Raw genomic sequence first — 17,309 nt, 5'->3', positions numbered from 1 at the left:
CGTGGCCAAGATGTCAAAAGTGCCGTCTCGGCCGGGGGTTGAACATGGAGATCGGCCGAGTGTGGACCCGTATTTTGTACTTTACGATTGTCGTCTCTGTATTGGAGGATTTTTACTGTCAGAGTCCTCTCATAAAACCTAAAATTAAGATGGTTTCTTGAGCAGATGAGTCTCTTATTTAAGATTTGCTGCGCCCGTTGAATGATCCATGCTCTTCTTCTGAAACTACCTACCGTACCTATCCATCGGAATATCGGGAAACTCTCCATCCTGGCTCCGAGTTGCCTTAATTAAACCTTATTAAACATCTACATCTGCTTTAGGACTTGGGTTCTAGAAAACGTTTCAGATGCGTTGTCAACTAGAAAAGGAATAATAATCCCTCCAATGGAAGTAACAGTTCGGAAGGTGGAATACCGAAATACGATGACCAAAAGTGGGATATTGACCCAACTGCCGTGCAGATGGATTTGGATTTGGATATGAAACTATCAATCTTCCGAATTTGCCGGAACCAGACTGATGGGACCAGTGACTATATTAAGACGCTGTCGCATTCATTCTGTCAGATCCTTCTTGATATCTCATCTCTTCATCTTACTACTGGATAGTATTCATTCACTTCTCTGTCGCTCATTACTTTGCTATAAATATAAATCCTTCAATATGCGTGCTGCTGCCATCATCACTCTTCTCGCCTCAGTGGTCTCTGCTGCTCCGGCCGACGACCGTTCTTGTTCCAAGACCAAGAACATATGCCCTGTTGTCTTCGACGGTAGAGTTCCTGCCAATGCATCTCTGGCCGATTTCGACAAGGAGAACGGTGGTGGTTGGAACCCTTACAACCCAGGCTTCGTCAAGGGAAACAACATCTCTTGGTCTGAGATCCTCAAGCTTCCTCAAACCACTCGATCTCGCTTCGACGCTGCCGGCAAGACTCTCCCACTCGAGGTTACCATCAGCGATGAGAGCATCTTCATGAAGCAGGTTGGCTTCCGCCGTGCAGGCCTGCAGTTCAGCAAGGACAAGAACGAGGGTAGCCCTGGCTCTGAGGGTATCAAGACCCTTCACTTCAGTCTCATGCAAGATGAGAGCCGGCCTCTTAACCTCAGCCACGAGTACCTGGTAAGTTTATCCCAAAATCTTGTTTTTCCCTCATTTCTGACAACAACAGAACGTCTGGCATGAGAAGGCCGATTTCTCTGGAAACCAGTTCCAGTTCCAGGCTGGTACCATCATCGGCCAGAGCCACGCCGCCGAGACCTGGAAGCTGTTTGATGAGAAGATGAAGCTGCTCTGGGAGACTCCCATGCTCAAGGGCAAGTGGCAGAACTTTGCCATTACTCTCAACTTCAACAAGAAGTAAGCCATTACCAAGCAACACAAATGAAAGAGCATAGCTAACAACTACAGCACCATCCAAGCCTACTACTCCGAGGGTTCTAAGCCTCTCAAGGCCGCTACCAAGCCTATCGCTCGTGACTTGAGCGGACAGGGACAGTACCAGATCGGTATGCTCAAGAAGCCCACTGGTACCGACGATGTTGCCAATGCGGGATTCCAGGAGGACAACTTGAACGAGGGACTTATCTATGGTGGCATTTTCCTCGAGGATAGCAAGAACGACTGCATCTCTCTTTAATTCCTCTTACAGGACAACGTGGGTATAATAGTCTTGTGGTATCTGTCATTTGTGTAATCAACACCAGCACTCCGTTTAGGGCGAAGCGAAGAAATTCCTCATACCAAAGCTCTTCCTGTCTATACAACCATCTCTTTTCTCCCTCTCATCCTTGATCTGCCAAAATAGACTCCCATCATAACACGCCCTTAAATCCTCTCTATGCACAAGTCCATCCTTTTGAAGCAAGACGTATGTCGTCCACCACTCCATGAATGCAAAACTCCAGCCTGCTGGATCTGCGGCGCATCGATTCTTCTTCCATAACCTCAATAAATCATCAGCTGTCAACCCTCCTTCGCCCGAAGAATCGAACCGTTCAAACATCTGCTCGAACCTCTCATGGTTGAAGTTTCCATCATAGTCGTATATCCCTGTATCAGAACCGTGCTTGGCTTTGTTGATGTCGTTGACGTAGATACGGAACATGGGATCTGGTATCAAGCTGTGTCCTAAGCGTGTAGGATATGAGAAGAAGATTGGAATGAGGAGAGAGCCTATTGAGAAAAAGAGGCCAAAGCCGAGTTGACGAAACCCTCTGTAGACGTCCAATGGCCAGATGACACCATCCGAGTCGCGGTCCCAGAACTGGACGTGTTTTTGTAGAGGACTGAGCTTGTCAGAATGAGGCTCACAGACTTGAGCATATGTACTCTTTTCGTGATGACGATTGACCCCATTGGTAGCGGTGTGAGAGTTGCGTGTGTCACTGTCAGGCATCTTGACTTGACTTGACATGACATGCACACTGGAAATGTCTGGCTGAGCAAGGAAGTAGTACAGTAGCAAAGATACAATAAATGATTGATGACGGAAAGTTTATGGTGGTCTAACTATTGAGCTGAACAGAATCGATATGCTGTGGCTAACCTGAAGATGCCGTTACGATCAATTGACGTAATTGCGAGACAGGCATGTTCAGCATGTGATTATGCCACTGTATCTGAGAATGATATCAATGACCCGCAGATCCTGCAATAACGCATACGAATATTGCGACATTCTCGCATGCTTATTTGATGCCAAAAATAGTTGGTGGCAGAGTTGCGTGGTGGTTGGTATTAACATGGCCTATATACCAACTCGATAGGTAAAAGGACTATGTAGAAACATGCTCCTTTCTCCTAACGTCTTCCTTTGCTGTCGGCCACAAGATGACGGAAGTTATCCATGAGTCCAAATACACGTATCAGAACAGACAAGAAATCGTTCCCACTGGCCAACTTCACTGCGTTATGGGAGCCTCTGTTTAGGCCTTCCACTCCACGATGCCATATCTCGCTCGCTCTTTTCTAGGAACTACAATGATCCGGTCAACGACATGGACGCCAGAATTTAGTGTGGTTTCTGCGATGATTTTTCATGCTGAAAAACGTGAGTCTCGTCGATGGATGCGGGTGCATGGCCTGTCTAAGGCCCCGGGGACTAGTGGTCGCGACCAGATAGAACATAAAGCAATTGTGCCGTAAAGATGAGCGTTGTTTCAGGTAGAGGGCCCTCAGATTGAACAGTACGAATTCTTCAAAGGCGACAGGATCGAGCATGGTGTGTTCAAACTTTGAATGACTGACCGAAGCTTCTGCCAGCTTGGTATGAGATGAAGTATCCATGTGAATGTTGGTTAATTCAAGAGACTGGATACGGTAGCTGTCAAAATTGATATGGGAAGAGTAAACATTGAACAAGACAGAAACAATTAGCTATTGGTAAATTCTGTTAAGAAATACCTATCTAGTCATAGGCAACGAGTGATAACGACTTGGGAAGGAACCATGCCAGGAGAACAAAGTTGTGCCTGAGATAGGGAAGGCACAAAGGCAGAATGCGACTTCCTGTCTTCCTTCAGTCGCAAGAGGAGGTTTTACTATTTGGCAGGCAGGCAGGTGCAGTTGAAGAAGGAACTGACAATGGCTTAGTGCCTAGTTGTGGCTTCCATATTGCTACCAAAAGATTATCGAGGTTGACATGAATGCTTCAAAGTCCTTTACCCATTACCCCCGACGCAATCATAGGCATTTGTCCTCAACTATATAGTCAATATTCTGTTGCTCAACAAATCTTACCACATAAATACGCCCTCCAAAGGAACTTCGTTCCACGTCATGTCCTCTCTATACCCAAGGTCAGATGTCGATAAACCTATCACATCCATAGTCAACTTCCCCTCGTTAGAAAGCCTATGTCCGATATAAAAACAAGAGGAATCTTCAACTGATAGAGGCTTATCGGCACGGTCAAGACGAAACCTTCCAACAGATGCCTGTTTGCCATCTGCATAATGGAACAGAAGCCCTGTGATCTCGGCCTTGCCCATGACCCCTATTTCTCTACAAGCCACAACTTGCCGAACTTCATCGAGAGAAGCTTCTGCATTACTGGGGTTTCGACCTGCGCCTGTCCAGCTTGACGCTTTTGTCAGTAGAGGACCATTGCCGCAGCCATCTACTGTCGGGGCTGCGAACACGGAAACGCCGTCCACACTTCGATTGAAGAATACTCGCATCAGAGATCCCGTGGAGGTTTCTGCTATGCATTTCCACTCGCTATGTCTTGTTTCAGTTCTTCCCATGACCAAGTTTCGTGAATGACTGGTCAGCAGCTACAAAGGGGTTAGCTCAAGTTTGCAGCAGAAGGAGAGTCTCGTTCTTACACCTACAGCAACCCCTCGCGGAGATAAAACTGGATCCTGCCGTCTTTCATACGAATCGTTGCCTTGTTCGGTTTCGTTCTCTGTTCGCAGCCAAATCTGTTCAACATTCTCTCCGGGGTTCAAAGGTTGATAAACCCAGTAAAGACTTGACGCTGAAGAAGCATTACCCATCTTTACAGTCGGACACCTTGCCATTGCATCGCCTTCAAGCTCTCGGTAAAAGTCGAGAGACTCTCCGGTCTTGTGTATATGGATATCTATGAGGCGATCGCCGTGCCAACACGTCGAATAGGCGACGATGTTAGGTTCATTGAAGTCCAAAGCTGCCATGCGAGCTTCTATCGTCATGCCCAGGCTTGGAGAAGGCCTCGTCACGGCATGGTAGGCGATATTCTTCAGCGATTTCGGTGTCATTGGATACGACCAGCAGATGGTGGGATGCAACGGGAGGGCTGCAATACTTCGCAATTTGAGGCCCTAATTCCCTGTGAGAACAACGTCCAGACTGATGACAAGAGGTGAAACTTACATCATGAGAGAAAGAGAGTATTGGACTTGTTATCGGGAGTGTACGCCACCAGCCTGATTGTCTCTCTTCAGCTAATGCGACCACTGGATCGTTGAAGATTTGTCTGATCCCCAAATGGTCTTCTGAGAAATAAAGACAGTTATCTTCGCGACTTTCCGAGTCCTTCCAGAGTAGTCGGCTACCAGGCTCTGGCGCATTCGATAATGAGGCTATATACTCATTACCATTTAGGCTGAAGTGTTTTGCCCAGACATCCTTTAATGGCTCAATCGTGCACCGACCCGGCCGGCGAAGACAAGACAGCGAAGCAATCGCATAATGGAGGATGAGATGTTTGTTGATCAGTAACAATATCTCTGTCGGGACTTTTGGGAACTCGTCGCTCATGAGCTGGTTCAAGTGGTTCAAAATCCACTCCTCTCGCCTTTTGTCTTCTTTAGCTGACGGTTCGTAAGAGTATCGAGCTACTTCCAGGAAATCGTTTTTCTGGAGACCAAGGCTTGAGGCAATGGCAGAGCATTCAACATGATAACCTGTTGTTGCACAAGCATCGTGATTGCTTTCGCATCGCTTAAAGGTTGCGAATAGCTTGCTGTCATCAAATGAACCCCCGAATGCAAAAGCCGAAGACTCAGTCCCCCCGGATGACCCTGCCACCAGGTAATGTTAGTATGAATCACAGCTGGATTGTCACTGTGCAACTTACTGGCTGTGACGATCTCGTCTGACTTGATCACGAAACGACACCATCCACATCGCCTGCTGACACAATAAGAAGGGAAAGGTATGAGAGGAGGTATAGGATTCACGTAATTCAATGCGTGCCATTCCCACTCTTGAACTGATTCTTCCCACTCCAGATCCATGACTCTGTTGATTTCTTCTGTGCTTAGTCCACCAATGTCAGCCATGTTTGAGGACTGTGGGAGACACAAGGGAATGAGGGGATACAGCCAACCAACAAACTGTGCTGATGCAGGTAGTTATAACCCGGGCTGAGTCGCGATAAGTGAATAACTCACCATTTACAGTATCACGTGGCGCAGTCCAACGTAAGAAACCACCATAATAGTTGTAAACATGCCAAGATGATGGAAGGATTGGTGGGCAAATAGAAATGGTTTGCCTCTACCGAGTAAGCTGACAATCCTTTACATTGGCGAGTCGCATGACTTCACGTGGCTTGAAGTTTGACTTGGCGTTTCTTCCGCCCTGTCTTTCATTCTATCTATCTATCTGGTTACGAATTCACCGATTTATCGTATTTATTGCTTTGCGTGTACATTAAGTGGCACAGCTGCGCCAAGACATAAACCCCGATTTCCTATCCCCGGACTCTGAGCCGTGTGAGGCGTAGACTATATATAAACATCTAGCTGATCTTAGTAGATAAATCGGAATAGCTGAAAACAATATATTAAACTGACTACAGAAGTGATCGAGAAGAAAGTGCCAAGTAAACAGTGGATTCGAAGTATTGGTATTAAAATTTAAGATTGTATGAATTTCCCGTAAATATTAACAGATGTGAACTATTAGACCAAGGTCTCAAACTTATCGCCTTCATACGCCTGAAGTCAGAGGGATCATATTGTTGGCCGTGAACAGTCTCAAGTAATGTCTCCCCAACATATGACCTCTTTCCGTGAAGAGGTAGTCGCAATCGTTGGCTCGCCATTTGACATCACTCTTCGTCCATGGCTGGTTTCGAGTCGCTTTCAAGGCACCGCATGGTAACCCATCGTGGATCTGCGTATAGTCATGATTACAGAGGCATCTCTTGAACAAACCAGCCTGTTTGCCTGTCGTGGATGGCGACATAGTTTGGCGTGCGAGCATCCTAAAAGCCCGTGCTTTCAGCCACGGACCGTTCCAGTTCCAGGATCAAGACAGTTTCTTTTGCATCATATCGGCCAGTTCATCCAATAGCTCGACAGTCTCAGCAGGGCTGGCAATCCAAGCCGTAGTTCCGACACTTCGTGCTTTGAAGTCATTGGAGCCAGCACTCAGGAATTGATCGCCTACGTGCAGCGTGTTCTCGCCACGAATAGCACCGCCGTTCTCTTTACTTCCAAACCATTGCTGGCAAACTGTCACACCCCAGCTCTTGTCACCAATGTCGACAAACACGTCGTTTCCGCCGTTAAAGGCACAGAACGGTACACGACGCGATTGACTTGCCACCGAGGGTGGAATGGGTGGAGAGCTCGGGCGGTGCTTGGTTGGTCGTTCTTCGCTGGAACCAAGGCTGCTAAGCTCGAGGATACGCTGAACGATTAGGACAGTCTCTTCAAGACTCTCACGTGCGATACGAGTTCCTGGTTCCTTGGGAATGATTCCCACGGCCCGATCCTTGCGCATGATCATGGCAGGCAAATTGAGGTTGTTAACGCAATCACGGAGGGCACTCTCGGCAACATCCAGCAATCTTGTAATGTCAGCGTCTGACCAAGAGGCCATTTCGGGAGTCAACCACTGAGTGCGTGCGACAGGAGCTAGTTTGTGAGGCGAAGAGGGCGAGTACTCGAACAAATAGTTTGCTTCACCTCCCATAATCACAATGTTCTGCTTCTGCAAGGGGTTCAGGTCGTTCGACTCTGCAATAGCGTCAAGCAATCCGTGAAGGCGTTCGTAGTAGCGATCAGCAGAGGTATAACCGGCAGCTGTAACAATACCAATCTTGATGTTTTTGCGCAGAAGGTCTACCGTCTGTTAGCATTCAGCTTTCAGACCATGACAACAAGCTTACCGAGAAGACGGGGGATCACAGGGCTTGTGGGCTCCAAATTGAAACCATCATCGTACAGTGTCACGTCACCATCGAACGTGGCTAGTTGCAGAGATCCATTGGTCACAGCCATAGACTGGGCTGTGTTTAGAATTTGGCGAACATCGTTGAAAGACGGAGCAACAAATCTTCGAGACGAAATATACCGTTTCCTATCCTGGTACTTGAAAGCTGCTTCGAGGGGGAGGCGAGTGAAGAAGGGGCCCGCTGTTGGTATAAGCATCCGCAACTTTGACGGGAGCACACTATCATCTTGCTGGCGGCTAACTACTTGGGGTCAATACGTTGCTTTCAAATTTCAAGAACGGATTCATACTGTGATCATCAATCATGACCTCTACATCACGCATGATCTCGGCATATCGACGGTGAGCTTCCTCAGCCATCTGTGTAACACTAGGGCCATCTCCAAACACACCCGTGGGCTGCGAGTACAGGACGAAAGGAACAGCTAGGAGACCTTTGACCCATTCTGAAATCTGAGTTAGTTCAGTTCGATATGGGTTAAGCATAAGCAGTAATGAGGGTGAGACATGTGATGCGGGGACGATATTGGGCGATGTGTCAAGATTCGATGATATGTAGCTGTACCAGCATTTCTTCGAAAGTGTAGGGAAAGTTTGGTTGGTCATACCGATAAATTGATCTCTTCGGTGTGTCTTGAGAGCATCTGTTTGCCATCATGAGCTTGTGTAACCATGAGAGTTTGGAGGACAAAGAGATTGATGTGGGGGTTATCAACGGTTGACTTACACTCGACACGGTAACGGGTTGTCATGGCTGAAGGTAGGTAGTGAGATTCAAAGTTAAAGTTTGTGATGAGGTCAGTGTAAAAAGGACAAGTTGTATGAGAAGGAAGAAGAGGAGAAGGAGAAAGAGGAAGTCTTTGTGTTGGATAAGCTGAGGGGAGACGACAGGAGGCAAGTCAAGACAAGACAAGACAAGACGGTGTGACTTGCCTGACCTACCTGGGTAAGGTAGACTAGGTAGGTACCTCCCTAGACTCGCACCTTCCCTGCAAAGGGCTCCAAATACGGGCGACGAATGGACGGGAGCCGCCGCGGCGTTGAGGGTTGGGCGGGGAACGCCGAGAATGCCCCAAGCTGTAAAGAAAAAGCCATTTGATTGGTTCGGGACATTGATTGAACCCCTGTACTACGGCACGGCATTGATATGCTGCATACTTTGTCCAAGATGAACCGACATACCCTAGACTGCTTTTAAGCCTCACAATTCACGATCCCCATTGAACATCCGTCACTTTCCACCTGATAAGTCTGTCTCACTCACATGAATATTGAGATACCATATAGTATCAAGGGAAACTTATGAGTGAGACTCTCCCAAGTCAGCTTCATATCAGTGAAAGGAACGTTAGACCATAACCACACACGCCTCGAATTGTTGACGCTTGAAAACACAAAGACGGCACATGTGCCCATTCCTCATCGGTTACTGACATCATTCTAACCAGCAAAACCAATTGTTTTCCACTTATAAGCACGGCCTCAATGTCGATCAGCATGGACGAGAGAACTAAAAACCTTCGTTGTCTAGGTGGGTAACAGAAGAAATGTTCTCTAAGGTTTAGGCTACCAAAATAAAGTAGCCTAAATGCCAGTCTAAACTGGCAATTAATGACTAAACTATTTCGCCTCTTATGCTTATGACGGCCAATTCTTCTGACACCCTGCGGGTTGTGTACGTCTTCGGTGGCTAGCTGAAGCTACTAATGCATGTCTTACATTAATGTCAATAGTAAACAGCCTCAAAAACCTGTTCGAAGGGTACAGGACGGGCTGAGACGTGGTGGAACATAAGAGAGTCGATGAATGGACATAGCAACCTGATGGACATAAAACCCCTTCGTCTGCTCCTCTGAGCTGTACGGCATTTCCCAGTTTCTTGTACTGTTCTGCCGTGCGGCATACTCCGAGCATGATACTACTGACCAAACTATTCTGATAAAGGCTAAAGAAAAACCTGGGAATACTGCCATCGAGAATCTGTGTCCAACCGGTATCCGTGAAGAGATGAAGGCAGAACTTGGGAGTTCTCTCCCACCAGGGGACAAGCATGTAAGTCCAACCCCGAAAATCTCGGAGCTTCAATAGCTTACACCGCTCAAGGCAGTCAGTGTGTATATACCAACATGGAAAGATACGGTCGCATGGGCGAGAAGAGAGCCAGACCTGATCTCTCAGTTGAAGACCGGCTACCCCCGGTTCTTCGTTCCGCTTGTCGTAGGTCAGCTTGCTGAACAACTACTTCAGCGAATCTCTTCGGAATCTGCTTCAGACGAGCTTCCGCCTGAGTTGAGAGTTTTATTGGCCGAGCCTGGCCGATCAGCCATGTTGTTACCAGCAAGTCATCATGCAAGGATGTGCGAGGAGTATTTGAACACACAAGATAAGGGACAGACGTTTGTCTTGCAAGCCGACTTCAGTAAGGGAGTTAGGTTTGCGAAAGACTTAACCAAAAAGTGCACTCTTGACGAGATTTATGCAGTAGTCTATCCGCGAGGACTGGCCGTGGAAGCCAAAGCATTCTGGCAACACACCGGATTTGGAGTCTCGAGTCGGCGAGCCACATACTGGTTGGAAAATGCACCCTTCTTGAACCATGCCAGTAGGTCATATACAGGCCATCTCCCAGACGAAGAAGCCTCGGAATCCAAACTTGAGGTACAAAAGCGAATTGCCGACTTATTCAGTACCGATACTAATAGGTTGGATGTGGATGATATCTTCCTATACCCGAGTGGCATGTCCTCGATAAGCCATACTGCGGATACCATTCAACATCTCAATACAAATGGAAAAGCGACTGTCGCAATTTTCGGGTATGTAGACCTGGAGTCGGGATTTGGTAATTTACCTAACAGTGACACAGGTTCCTCTATGTCGATACTTTCAAAGTCCTAAGCAAGATCTACGGGTTCAACTGCAAGCTCTATGGTGCTACTCCATCCGATCTAGATACTCTCGAGGCAGATCTAGCTGATGGACTACAGCTATCTGCTCTCTTCACCGAGTTTCCAGGCAACCCGCTGCTCGGCTCAGTAGACCTTGAGCGTCTACAAAAGCTCTCCATTGACCACGATTTCTTGTTCGTAGTAGACGACACGGTCGCAACATCAGTAAATGTTGGAATTATATCGTACTGCGATGTTGTCTGCACGAGTTTGACAAAGATGTTCAGCGGTAGTTGCAATGTCATGGGTGGCAGTGTAGCGCTCAACCCACAGTCAAGGCTTTTCCCAACTATGAAGCAGCTTTTGAAGGACGGATTTTCTGATACATACTTTCCTCTGGATGTGATAGTCATGAACAAGAACAGTGCTGATTTTGAAGAACGAGTCATCACGGCAAGCGAGAACGCAGAACGAACGGTAAAAATACTTCGTAACCATAAATCGATCGAACAAGTATATTATCCGAAAGGCAATCCGACTCAAAACATCTACGAAAGATACAAGCGACCAGGAAAGGGCTACGGTTATTTGCTCTCTATTCGCTTCAAAACACCAGAAGCTGCGATAGCGTTCCATGATGCACTGGACGTAGCCAAAGGCCCAAGTTTGGGAACCAACTTCACTCTCTGCTGTGCATACACACTCTTCGCACACTTTTCCGAGCTCGACTGGGCCGCGAAGTATGGTGTAGTTGAGCACCTGGTTCGGATCAGCGTCGGGATCGAGAGTCAAGAGGCTTTGGATGAACTTGTGAAGACAGCATTAGATGCAGCTTTACATGCCCTTGGGACGAGAGGAGAGTTTAGCTATATGACTGGTAAGTTGTGATAGATATGGATAATGTTTAGATAATGAACTAGTTTCGACTACCATCTCAGTGGTGGCGTCAAATGTTATGTATCACATTGCTACCATATATCATAAGAGGACCGTTCGCCCCGCTGGATGGGTTGATCTTGGCATCGTATCTGTTTCAGGATTTAATCTCCAGACACCCGGTAATAGGGCTAGTGATACCGCCAAGGATAATCTCGTTAGTAGGGGTTCTCGTGGAGATCCGAGATTGTACGTAGGGCTGACATGGGCTATTCCTTGACTTGTATCCGTACATTCAAGGCCATCCTTCTGCAGGACCATCATAACTTCCTTGCTTCTTACGTTGTGAATGGCTGGCTTCTGGTATGTCTGCGAAGAAACACTGGTTGGATATTGCAAACAATATGTCTGCGCAAAATGATCCGGCCAATTGGGTGAACGAGATGGCCTTGTTCATACTGCCCAACGACATCGCCTAATCCAGTTGAAATCTCCAAGAAACAATCATCGTCAAGACCACGAATCTTATCAAATTCCCTTCTTTATACCACGAGATCCTAGTATCTGTTTGTGTGTCTGAATGAGACTCAGTACCTAACCATGCGTGTCCTCCTCTACTCGCCAAGCTATCCCTTGTTCTTGCCTGCGCACGCGTCGTCTACAAGAGCCACCGCCGAGCAGACCCAAGCTACATCACTGGCCGTGCCGTCGACTAGACTCCCGACAGTAACCAGACGTCTAGATCTTCCCGGCTCGTATAACTCGCCATGGCGATGCTACTGATAACCCTCTGAAGTGGAAAACCCGCTATGTTTCCACCACGGCTATAACGTTTAACAACATCTCAGTCGAAGGGCTGAATAAGAAAGGTCTCTCGGGAAGTTGTCTGTTCCTTGGGGCAAGCAACTACAATAAACGCGATAGGCGGCCTAGCGTCTCAGCCGGTGTGTGGCTGCAGTATTTTCTTGATGGGAAAGGCGACGTAACAAACGAGTTTCGTACAAGACGGTCGAGTGATCATGTTCCCTTTGTGGCCAACGCCTTCATGTTACCGTAAAAGACCTCGGCATCACTGTTCATAGGTAGAACGAGTTGGTCTGAACCTGGAACTAATTTTTGAATTTACCTTTTGACTATCTTGATTCGAGGGTTGCAGCCATCTCCAGTCACCCTCTCAACTCTCTTCTCTCCTGTCTGATGGTGCACTCGTTTCTTTTCGTATCTGTCGTGCTCTCGTCGCTTCCTGTCGGCGCTCCTTTGCCATCATGATAAACACCTCGTCAAATAACCTCCCAACCAGCTATCCTATGCCAATCATACCCACGGCACTCTTTCGGAAGGTCCGCCACTAAATGGGTTCGTCCATCATTGTTTGCACGTTCTAAAATCTGTTTCTTTTGATATGGGCTCAACACGTCTCTTGGTCTCCGGGGAATCTTTACTCCTGCCCTGACATGAAAGGAGAAGGGGATATAACAAAGGGGGTAGAAATAACTTCAATAACTTGTTTTCTCTCAACCATCAAGTCCGCAACATTAGCTGGCACCTCCGTTCTGTGCGCCTAGGCTGGCAGCCATGGCGGCAGCCTGCTGCTGGGCGAGAAGCTGTGCTTGCTGCGCCTGTTGGGCCTGCTGCGCAGCAATCTCTTCGGCCTTGACCATCACGTTCTGAATAACGTTCTGGTCATCAGCTGTAAGGTGCCCGGCCAAACCGCCATAGAATTGGGGTTGCTCTGCTTGCATTTCTAAACAAAATTAGCGATGTACTGTTGTAAGTGCGCATTCGACCTACTCATTAACGTGTTGCGGAAGAGCTGGTAGGGTTCAATCTTGTCGAGCGGTGACTCAAGTAGAACAGAATCCTCGCCGAGATCATCTTCTTCAGCGTCATCGATAGCTCGGCTGAACTTTTGGGCCTGGTTTCGTATTAGCAAGGATCAAGAATACCGCAATTAGTGCGTGTTCAACGTACCTCCTCGTTGAGGAAATTAAGGTAAGCAGTGCTCTCGTCCTTGGACTCAGCCGTCTCGCCGGTCTCTTCCTCCTCTTCGACGTTCCAGTTGGCCTCATCATCATCCCACTCATCCTCCTCGCCATAATCGTAAGTAGACTCGAGGTGGAAGTCATCGCGCAGAGCCTCGTCACGGTCTGTAGTTTGTTAGTTTTAAACCATATCCACACATTCATCAAACTTACTCTTTTGGGCAGCTGGGAGAGAGCGGAACAGCTCAGTAATGCCCTGAAGCAATCTGGGCCAACCAACAGATACACTTTGTGGGACGTGCTCAGGGTTGAGGCTAAGAAGAGCTGAGATAGCAACGATGCACAGCTTCTTGTCGTGGACACGAGTGAAAGCTGTCATGCTGCCAAACCAGAGGCTGAAAAAGCGGTTTGTCCAGCCCTTGTTCTCAAGAACCTGGAGTGTGAGAAGAGGATTGTAGTGGATTGAGTTGATCACCATCTCCATCAGGTGAATGCGATAACTCTTGACCTTGATATCCTCGTTGGCTAGAATGGTCATGGCAATGTTAATAAAACCTTCAACGCAGCTATCAATTTGGCCCTTCAAGCTAAGCATCATGGCCTCTGCCAACTTGCAAGCACATATTCTCTCGACCCCGCCCTGGATACTGTCGGTGAACATGTCGGCAACCATGGAGTAAAGGGCTTGAGTATACTCGGGCTTCTGAGCCAACTGAGGAGCACCAAACTGAACAAAGTTGTCCAGGGCTGGCAGCATATCCTCGAGGTAGTACTCAGCACCAGCCTTAAAGGTAGTATGAATCAGCTCAAAGGCCTGCCACATAGTGGGAGAGATGGACTTGGCGGCGAATGTGCAGCTATCGATGATCTCAAAGACTTCGTTATAAAGATCATAAAGCTTATTCTCCAAGGTCACCTTGATGACAGGCATGAGGACAGCCTCGATGTGGAGCAGGACATCAGGGGTGCTCTCAAGAGTGAGGATCAAGGTACCAATAGTTTGCAAGACACCAAGGGCAGTGATGCTCTTGTCATCGTATTCGTTGTAAAGCTCGCCATCATCGCCAACCTTGCTCTCTTTCTCGAGAAGCTCACGAACGATCCTCATGTAGGTATCTCGGAGCTGTTCGCTGAGAGCCACTGCGAAGGGGGTGAGCTCAGTAGCAAAAACCTCGACGAAATCCTCCATGACGTTTGCGAGCGCATCGATATCGGCTTCGTTGGCGAGCTTGAGAAGCTGCTGCATGATGGTAGGGATATTCTGTTGCATGCTCGTTCGGATGATGTCGTGTCGGATAAGGGGCTGAAGAGCGAGCGCAGCGGTGACACGGACGGGGAGGGCAGGATCGGCCATGCAGTCCAGGATGTGTCGGTAGATAGTGAGGAGGTTGTTTTGATCCTGGAAGTTAAGCTGCTCGAATTTCTCGATGGTGTCGCAAGCGCGAGCACGGAGATAACCCTGCGAGCTAGTAAAGTCAGGGAAGACATAACGAACAAGGAAGTATTCAACCTGGTCCGCAATGGGGCTCTTTTTGCCCAGGATAACAGGGGCCAAAGTAGCGATCATGCGCAGGGCACCCTCCTTGGCAATATGGTTCTTCTTACCATCTTCGGCCTGCTCATATTCGTTGACAACGGCGTTGACAAACTTGAGGATCTCGAAAGTCTCCTTGCGGCGGTTCTTGGTGAGGTTGACGAGGAAGTTTGTGGCTGCGACGTCAGGAGCGGACGCTTCCTCGAAGTAGTTGAGCTTTCGGTGAAGATACTCATCGGGCTCATCCTCGAATTGCTCGACATCCTCCTCGGTAAGGCAGAGGACAGGGAAGACGAAGTGAGTGACCAGGTTGGTAAGGTGAGGCTTCAGGTGTGCCCACATCTCCTTTGGACGGACTGACTCGTCGAGGAAAACCAGAGTGTATGAAAGACAAGGCCGGCTGAGCCAAGAGGTTTTGGCGACCCATTTCTCGATCTCTTGGAGGTAGTGCTTCAGAATTTCGGGAGCAATGTTCGCAGTGAAGTCCTTGGCGAAAGCAAGCGCTTCTTCGCCCTTGCCTGGGCTGGCAGGGTTGCCGTGTCTGAAACCACCATGTTAGTGCTAATTCACCGATGCTGAGAAACTCAAGATAGTCGTACCGAATGAAGAGACGGTTCAGGTTGAAGAAAGCCCATTTCTTGGCCTTCCACCAGTGATGCTTCTCGCGCTCGTGCTGGTCACCCTGCATGGCACTGGCAGGGCAGGTCTTGGAGACGGTGTGTAGAAAAACAGTACACCAAGCGATGTTGACATCGCGCTGTCGCAATGTGGGAGAGAGTTCCAACTGCGAAGAACATCAGTATATCTTTTGTTAGAGAACATAAGCAATGTTTCATTAGAAGCGTACCCATGTTGCATGCTTATAGGCCTTCAAGGCAAGGTGAAGCATCTCGCCAGCCTCATCGCTCTCCTGGTTCACCAACTCGTTGCAGATAGCCAAAAGACGAGGGAAGCTTGCCTCGACGATCTTATCGAAGTGTTGTCGGTCGTCGGAATCGGTCGACTTATAGCGGAAGGCACGGCAGATGGCAAGTAGACACTGCAGACCAGCAAGAACGGAGCCTGGGTTATTCGTATTCAGGAGTTCGAGGGTGAAATCCATAAATCTTGGCCAACGAGCGGGGAAATCATATTGAAGGATTCGCTGAAGGACGGGGATAAGCTGCTGGCGGACGAGGCCTTCGGAGGCAGCAAGAATCGGCAGAAGGCGGTCTCGCACACGAGCCTTCTCATCTTCGGGGATTGGAGTGGACGGGGGCTCGGTAGAGTAACCCTCATTGTTGTACCATGAGCGGTTGACGCGGTTTTTGACGTAAATTACGGCTGGAGAAGGTGTTAGAGTTGAACCAACGAGCGAGTAAAGTTTGGATAGAGGGGCATGAATATTGGATCAACATACTCGACAGGCGAACGCTAGCCTCCTGTTCGGCTTGTAGAATATCGAGCAGACATTCGAGGAAACCGGGCTGTTCTTCGATCTAGACAGTGCACCAATGTAAGTCAGTATGTTTGTTCCTTTCATGATTTGAGGTTGGCGCAAGGGATATGCAGCTTAGCAGTAGCAGTGGGCGCAGAGGTGATAGAAAGCGGCGAGACCATGTAAGCCAAGCGATGATGCTGGTATAGCAGAGCAGGTGGCTATTCATAATCCCCAGCAGGACCCAAGCACAACAAAGGCGTTCCCTTGACACAACACAAACGTGAATGCAAGACGCACCGATTTTAACTGAATCTCAGCACGCCTTCGGCTGTCTGCGTCAGGGTCCAAGCTAGCGGCGAGCAAGGACCTCACAGCGGCAGTATCCATGGTGAAGGGTGGATATATATAGAGAAGTCGACGTCGAGGCCGAAGAGAAATGGGAGTGTGAGGTAGAAAGAAAGGCGGACGAAAGAGGCGGAATCAGGATCTGTCAGGTCTGGATAAGAATGGCGAGCGGCGGATGGCGGGGCATGGATCTAGAGACAAGCCAAAAAGCACAAAGTCCACCTCAGCTAGTTCACAGTCGGAAATAGAATGCGGATGTGGTCTCGAGTCGAGTCGAGTCGGGGGATCCAAGGTATTCGCCTCAAAAAAAGGTCAAAAAGACTCTTCTTTTCTGTTTTCAACAGGACAGGATTAAATTTTTGCTTCCCTGCTTTCCTTTTGCAAGAGCTGGAGCTGGAAATATTAGATCAGGTCCCGATGGACGATGCCAGAGGCCCAAAAAGTTGTAGTCGGGAGAAAGTAGCACCAGGGCCGTCCACGTCCAGTCCAGGGGCTCAAAAATTGGGCAATATGGGTTTATTGGGGGCTCTGATTGGGGACTTGACTACGGTAGGGCTCCAGTTCCAGGTCCAGGTCCAGTCCAGTTCAGT

At 48.3% G+C, this 17,309-nt stretch overlaps 6 protein-coding genes across 6 annotated transcripts; 2 read left to right on the top strand and 4 right to left on the bottom strand.

Moving 5' to 3' along the window:
• Positions 1–666: 666 nt before the first annotated feature.
• On the top strand, positions 667–1,642 carry B0J16DRAFT_320101 (uncharacterized protein; the record flags this gene model as incomplete). Its single annotated transcript, XM_046125547.1, has 3 exons — positions 667–1,125; positions 1,175–1,362; positions 1,414–1,642. The coding sequence occupies 3 exons, from the start codon at positions 667–669 to the stop codon at positions 1,640–1,642; spliced, it is 876 nt and encodes a 291-aa protein (XP_045982949.1).
• A 75-nt stretch (positions 1,643–1,717) lies between these two features.
• B0J16DRAFT_384369 (Caleosin related protein-domain-containing protein) lies at positions 1,718–2,401 on the bottom strand (the record flags this gene model as incomplete). The annotated part of the gene is made up of 1 exon (XM_046131416.1): positions 1,718–2,401. The coding sequence occupies one exon, from the start codon at positions 2,399–2,401 to the stop codon at positions 1,718–1,720; it is 684 nt and encodes a 227-aa protein (XP_045982948.1).
• A 1,212-nt stretch (positions 2,402–3,613) lies between these two features.
• On the bottom strand, positions 3,614–5,951 carry B0J16DRAFT_341326 (uncharacterized protein). The gene is made up of 5 exons (XM_046127804.1): positions 5,883–5,951; positions 5,567–5,748; positions 4,861–5,510; positions 4,332–4,808; positions 3,614–4,280 (listed from the first exon to the last, which is right to left on the bottom strand). Exons 2-5 carry the CDS (start codon positions 5,724–5,726, stop codon positions 3,741–3,743), a joined length of 1,827 nt encoding a protein of 608 aa, XP_045982947.1. The 5' UTR covers positions 5,727–5,748; positions 5,883–5,951; the 3' UTR covers positions 3,614–3,740.
• A 690-nt stretch (positions 5,952–6,641) lies between these two features.
• On the bottom strand, positions 6,642–8,595 carry B0J16DRAFT_128656 (IMP-specific 5-nucleotidase). The gene is made up of 4 exons (XM_046121728.1): positions 8,402–8,595; positions 7,965–8,318; positions 7,610–7,915; positions 6,642–7,562 (listed from the first exon to the last, which is right to left on the bottom strand). Exons 1-4 carry the CDS (start codon positions 8,424–8,426, stop codon positions 6,745–6,747), a joined length of 1,503 nt encoding a protein of 500 aa, XP_045982946.1. The 5' UTR covers positions 8,427–8,595; the 3' UTR covers positions 6,642–6,744.
• An 862-nt stretch (positions 8,596–9,457) lies between these two features.
• B0J16DRAFT_286967 (pyridoxal phosphate-dependent transferase) lies at positions 9,458–11,496 on the top strand. The gene is made up of 3 exons (XM_046124123.1): positions 9,458–9,726; positions 9,778–10,490; positions 10,541–11,496. Exons 1-3 carry the CDS (start codon positions 9,682–9,684, stop codon positions 11,448–11,450), a joined length of 1,668 nt encoding a protein of 555 aa, XP_045982945.1. The 5' UTR covers positions 9,458–9,681; the 3' UTR covers positions 11,451–11,496.
• Positions 11,497–12,973: 1,477 nt separating this feature from the next.
• B0J16DRAFT_268142 (armadillo-type protein) lies at positions 12,974–16,761 on the bottom strand (the record flags this gene model as incomplete). Its single annotated transcript, XM_046123479.1, has 8 exons — positions 12,974–13,182; positions 13,230–13,353; positions 13,410–13,585; positions 13,634–15,495; positions 15,554–15,738; positions 15,802–16,277; positions 16,354–16,432; positions 16,672–16,761. 8 exons carry the CDS (start codon positions 16,759–16,761, stop codon positions 12,974–12,976), a joined length of 3,201 nt encoding a protein of 1,066 aa, XP_045982944.1.
• Between the last annotated feature and the right edge of the window lie 548 nt (positions 16,762–17,309).

Source organism: Fusarium flagelliforme (genome assembly GCF_020744385.1).
Source record: "Fusarium flagelliforme strain FIESC 12 MPI-CAGE-AA-0113 chromosome Unknown B0J16scaffold_4, whole genome shotgun sequence".
In the NCBI taxonomy this organism is placed as follows: Eukaryota; Fungi; Ascomycota; class Sordariomycetes; order Hypocreales; family Nectriaceae; genus Fusarium; species Fusarium flagelliforme.
Note: the sequence above shows the minus strand (reverse complement) of the source record. Positions and strands in the feature narration are given on the sequence as shown.

What these genes read in the sequence shown, in the direction of transcription:
- B0J16DRAFT_341326 (XM_046127804.1), bottom strand. Translation starts at nt 5,726, where the DNA reads ATGGATCTGGAGTGGGAAGAATCAGTTCAAGAGTGGGAATGGCACGCA. An exon ending in TACTCTCTTTCTCTCATGAT is followed by an intron (nt 4,809 to 4,860) that starts GTAAGTTTCACC and finishes ACAGGGAATTAG; the next exon opens with GGCCTCAAATTGCGAAGTAT. An exon ending in CGCGAGGGGTTGCTGTAGGT is followed by an intron (nt 4,281 to 4,331) that starts GTAAGAACGAGA and finishes ACCCCTTTGTAG; the next exon opens with CTGCTGACCAGTCATTCACG.
- B0J16DRAFT_128656 (XM_046121728.1), bottom strand. Translation starts at nt 8,426, where the DNA reads ATGACAACCCGTTACCGTGTCGAGT. An exon ending in AACCCGTTACCGTGTCGAGT is followed by an intron (nt 8,319 to 8,401) that starts GTAAGTCAACCG and finishes GATGGCAAACAG; the next exon opens with ATGCTCTCAAGACACACCGA. An exon ending in GGTCATGATTGATGATCACA is followed by an intron (nt 7,916 to 7,964) that starts GTATGAATCCGT and finishes GACCCCAAGTAG; the next exon opens with TTAGCCGCCAGCAAGATGAT.
- B0J16DRAFT_286967 (XM_046124123.1), top strand. Translation starts at nt 9,682, where the DNA reads ATGAAGGCAGAACTTGGGAGTTCTCTCCCACCAGGGGACAAGCAT. An exon ending in TCCCACCAGGGGACAAGCAT is followed by an intron (nt 9,727 to 9,777) that starts GTAAGTCCAACC and finishes ACACCGCTCAAG; the next exon opens with GCAGTCAGTGTGTATATACC. An exon ending in GCGACTGTCGCAATTTTCGG is followed by an intron (nt 10,491 to 10,540) that starts GTATGTAGACCT and finishes ACAGTGACACAG; the next exon opens with GTTCCTCTATGTCGATACTT.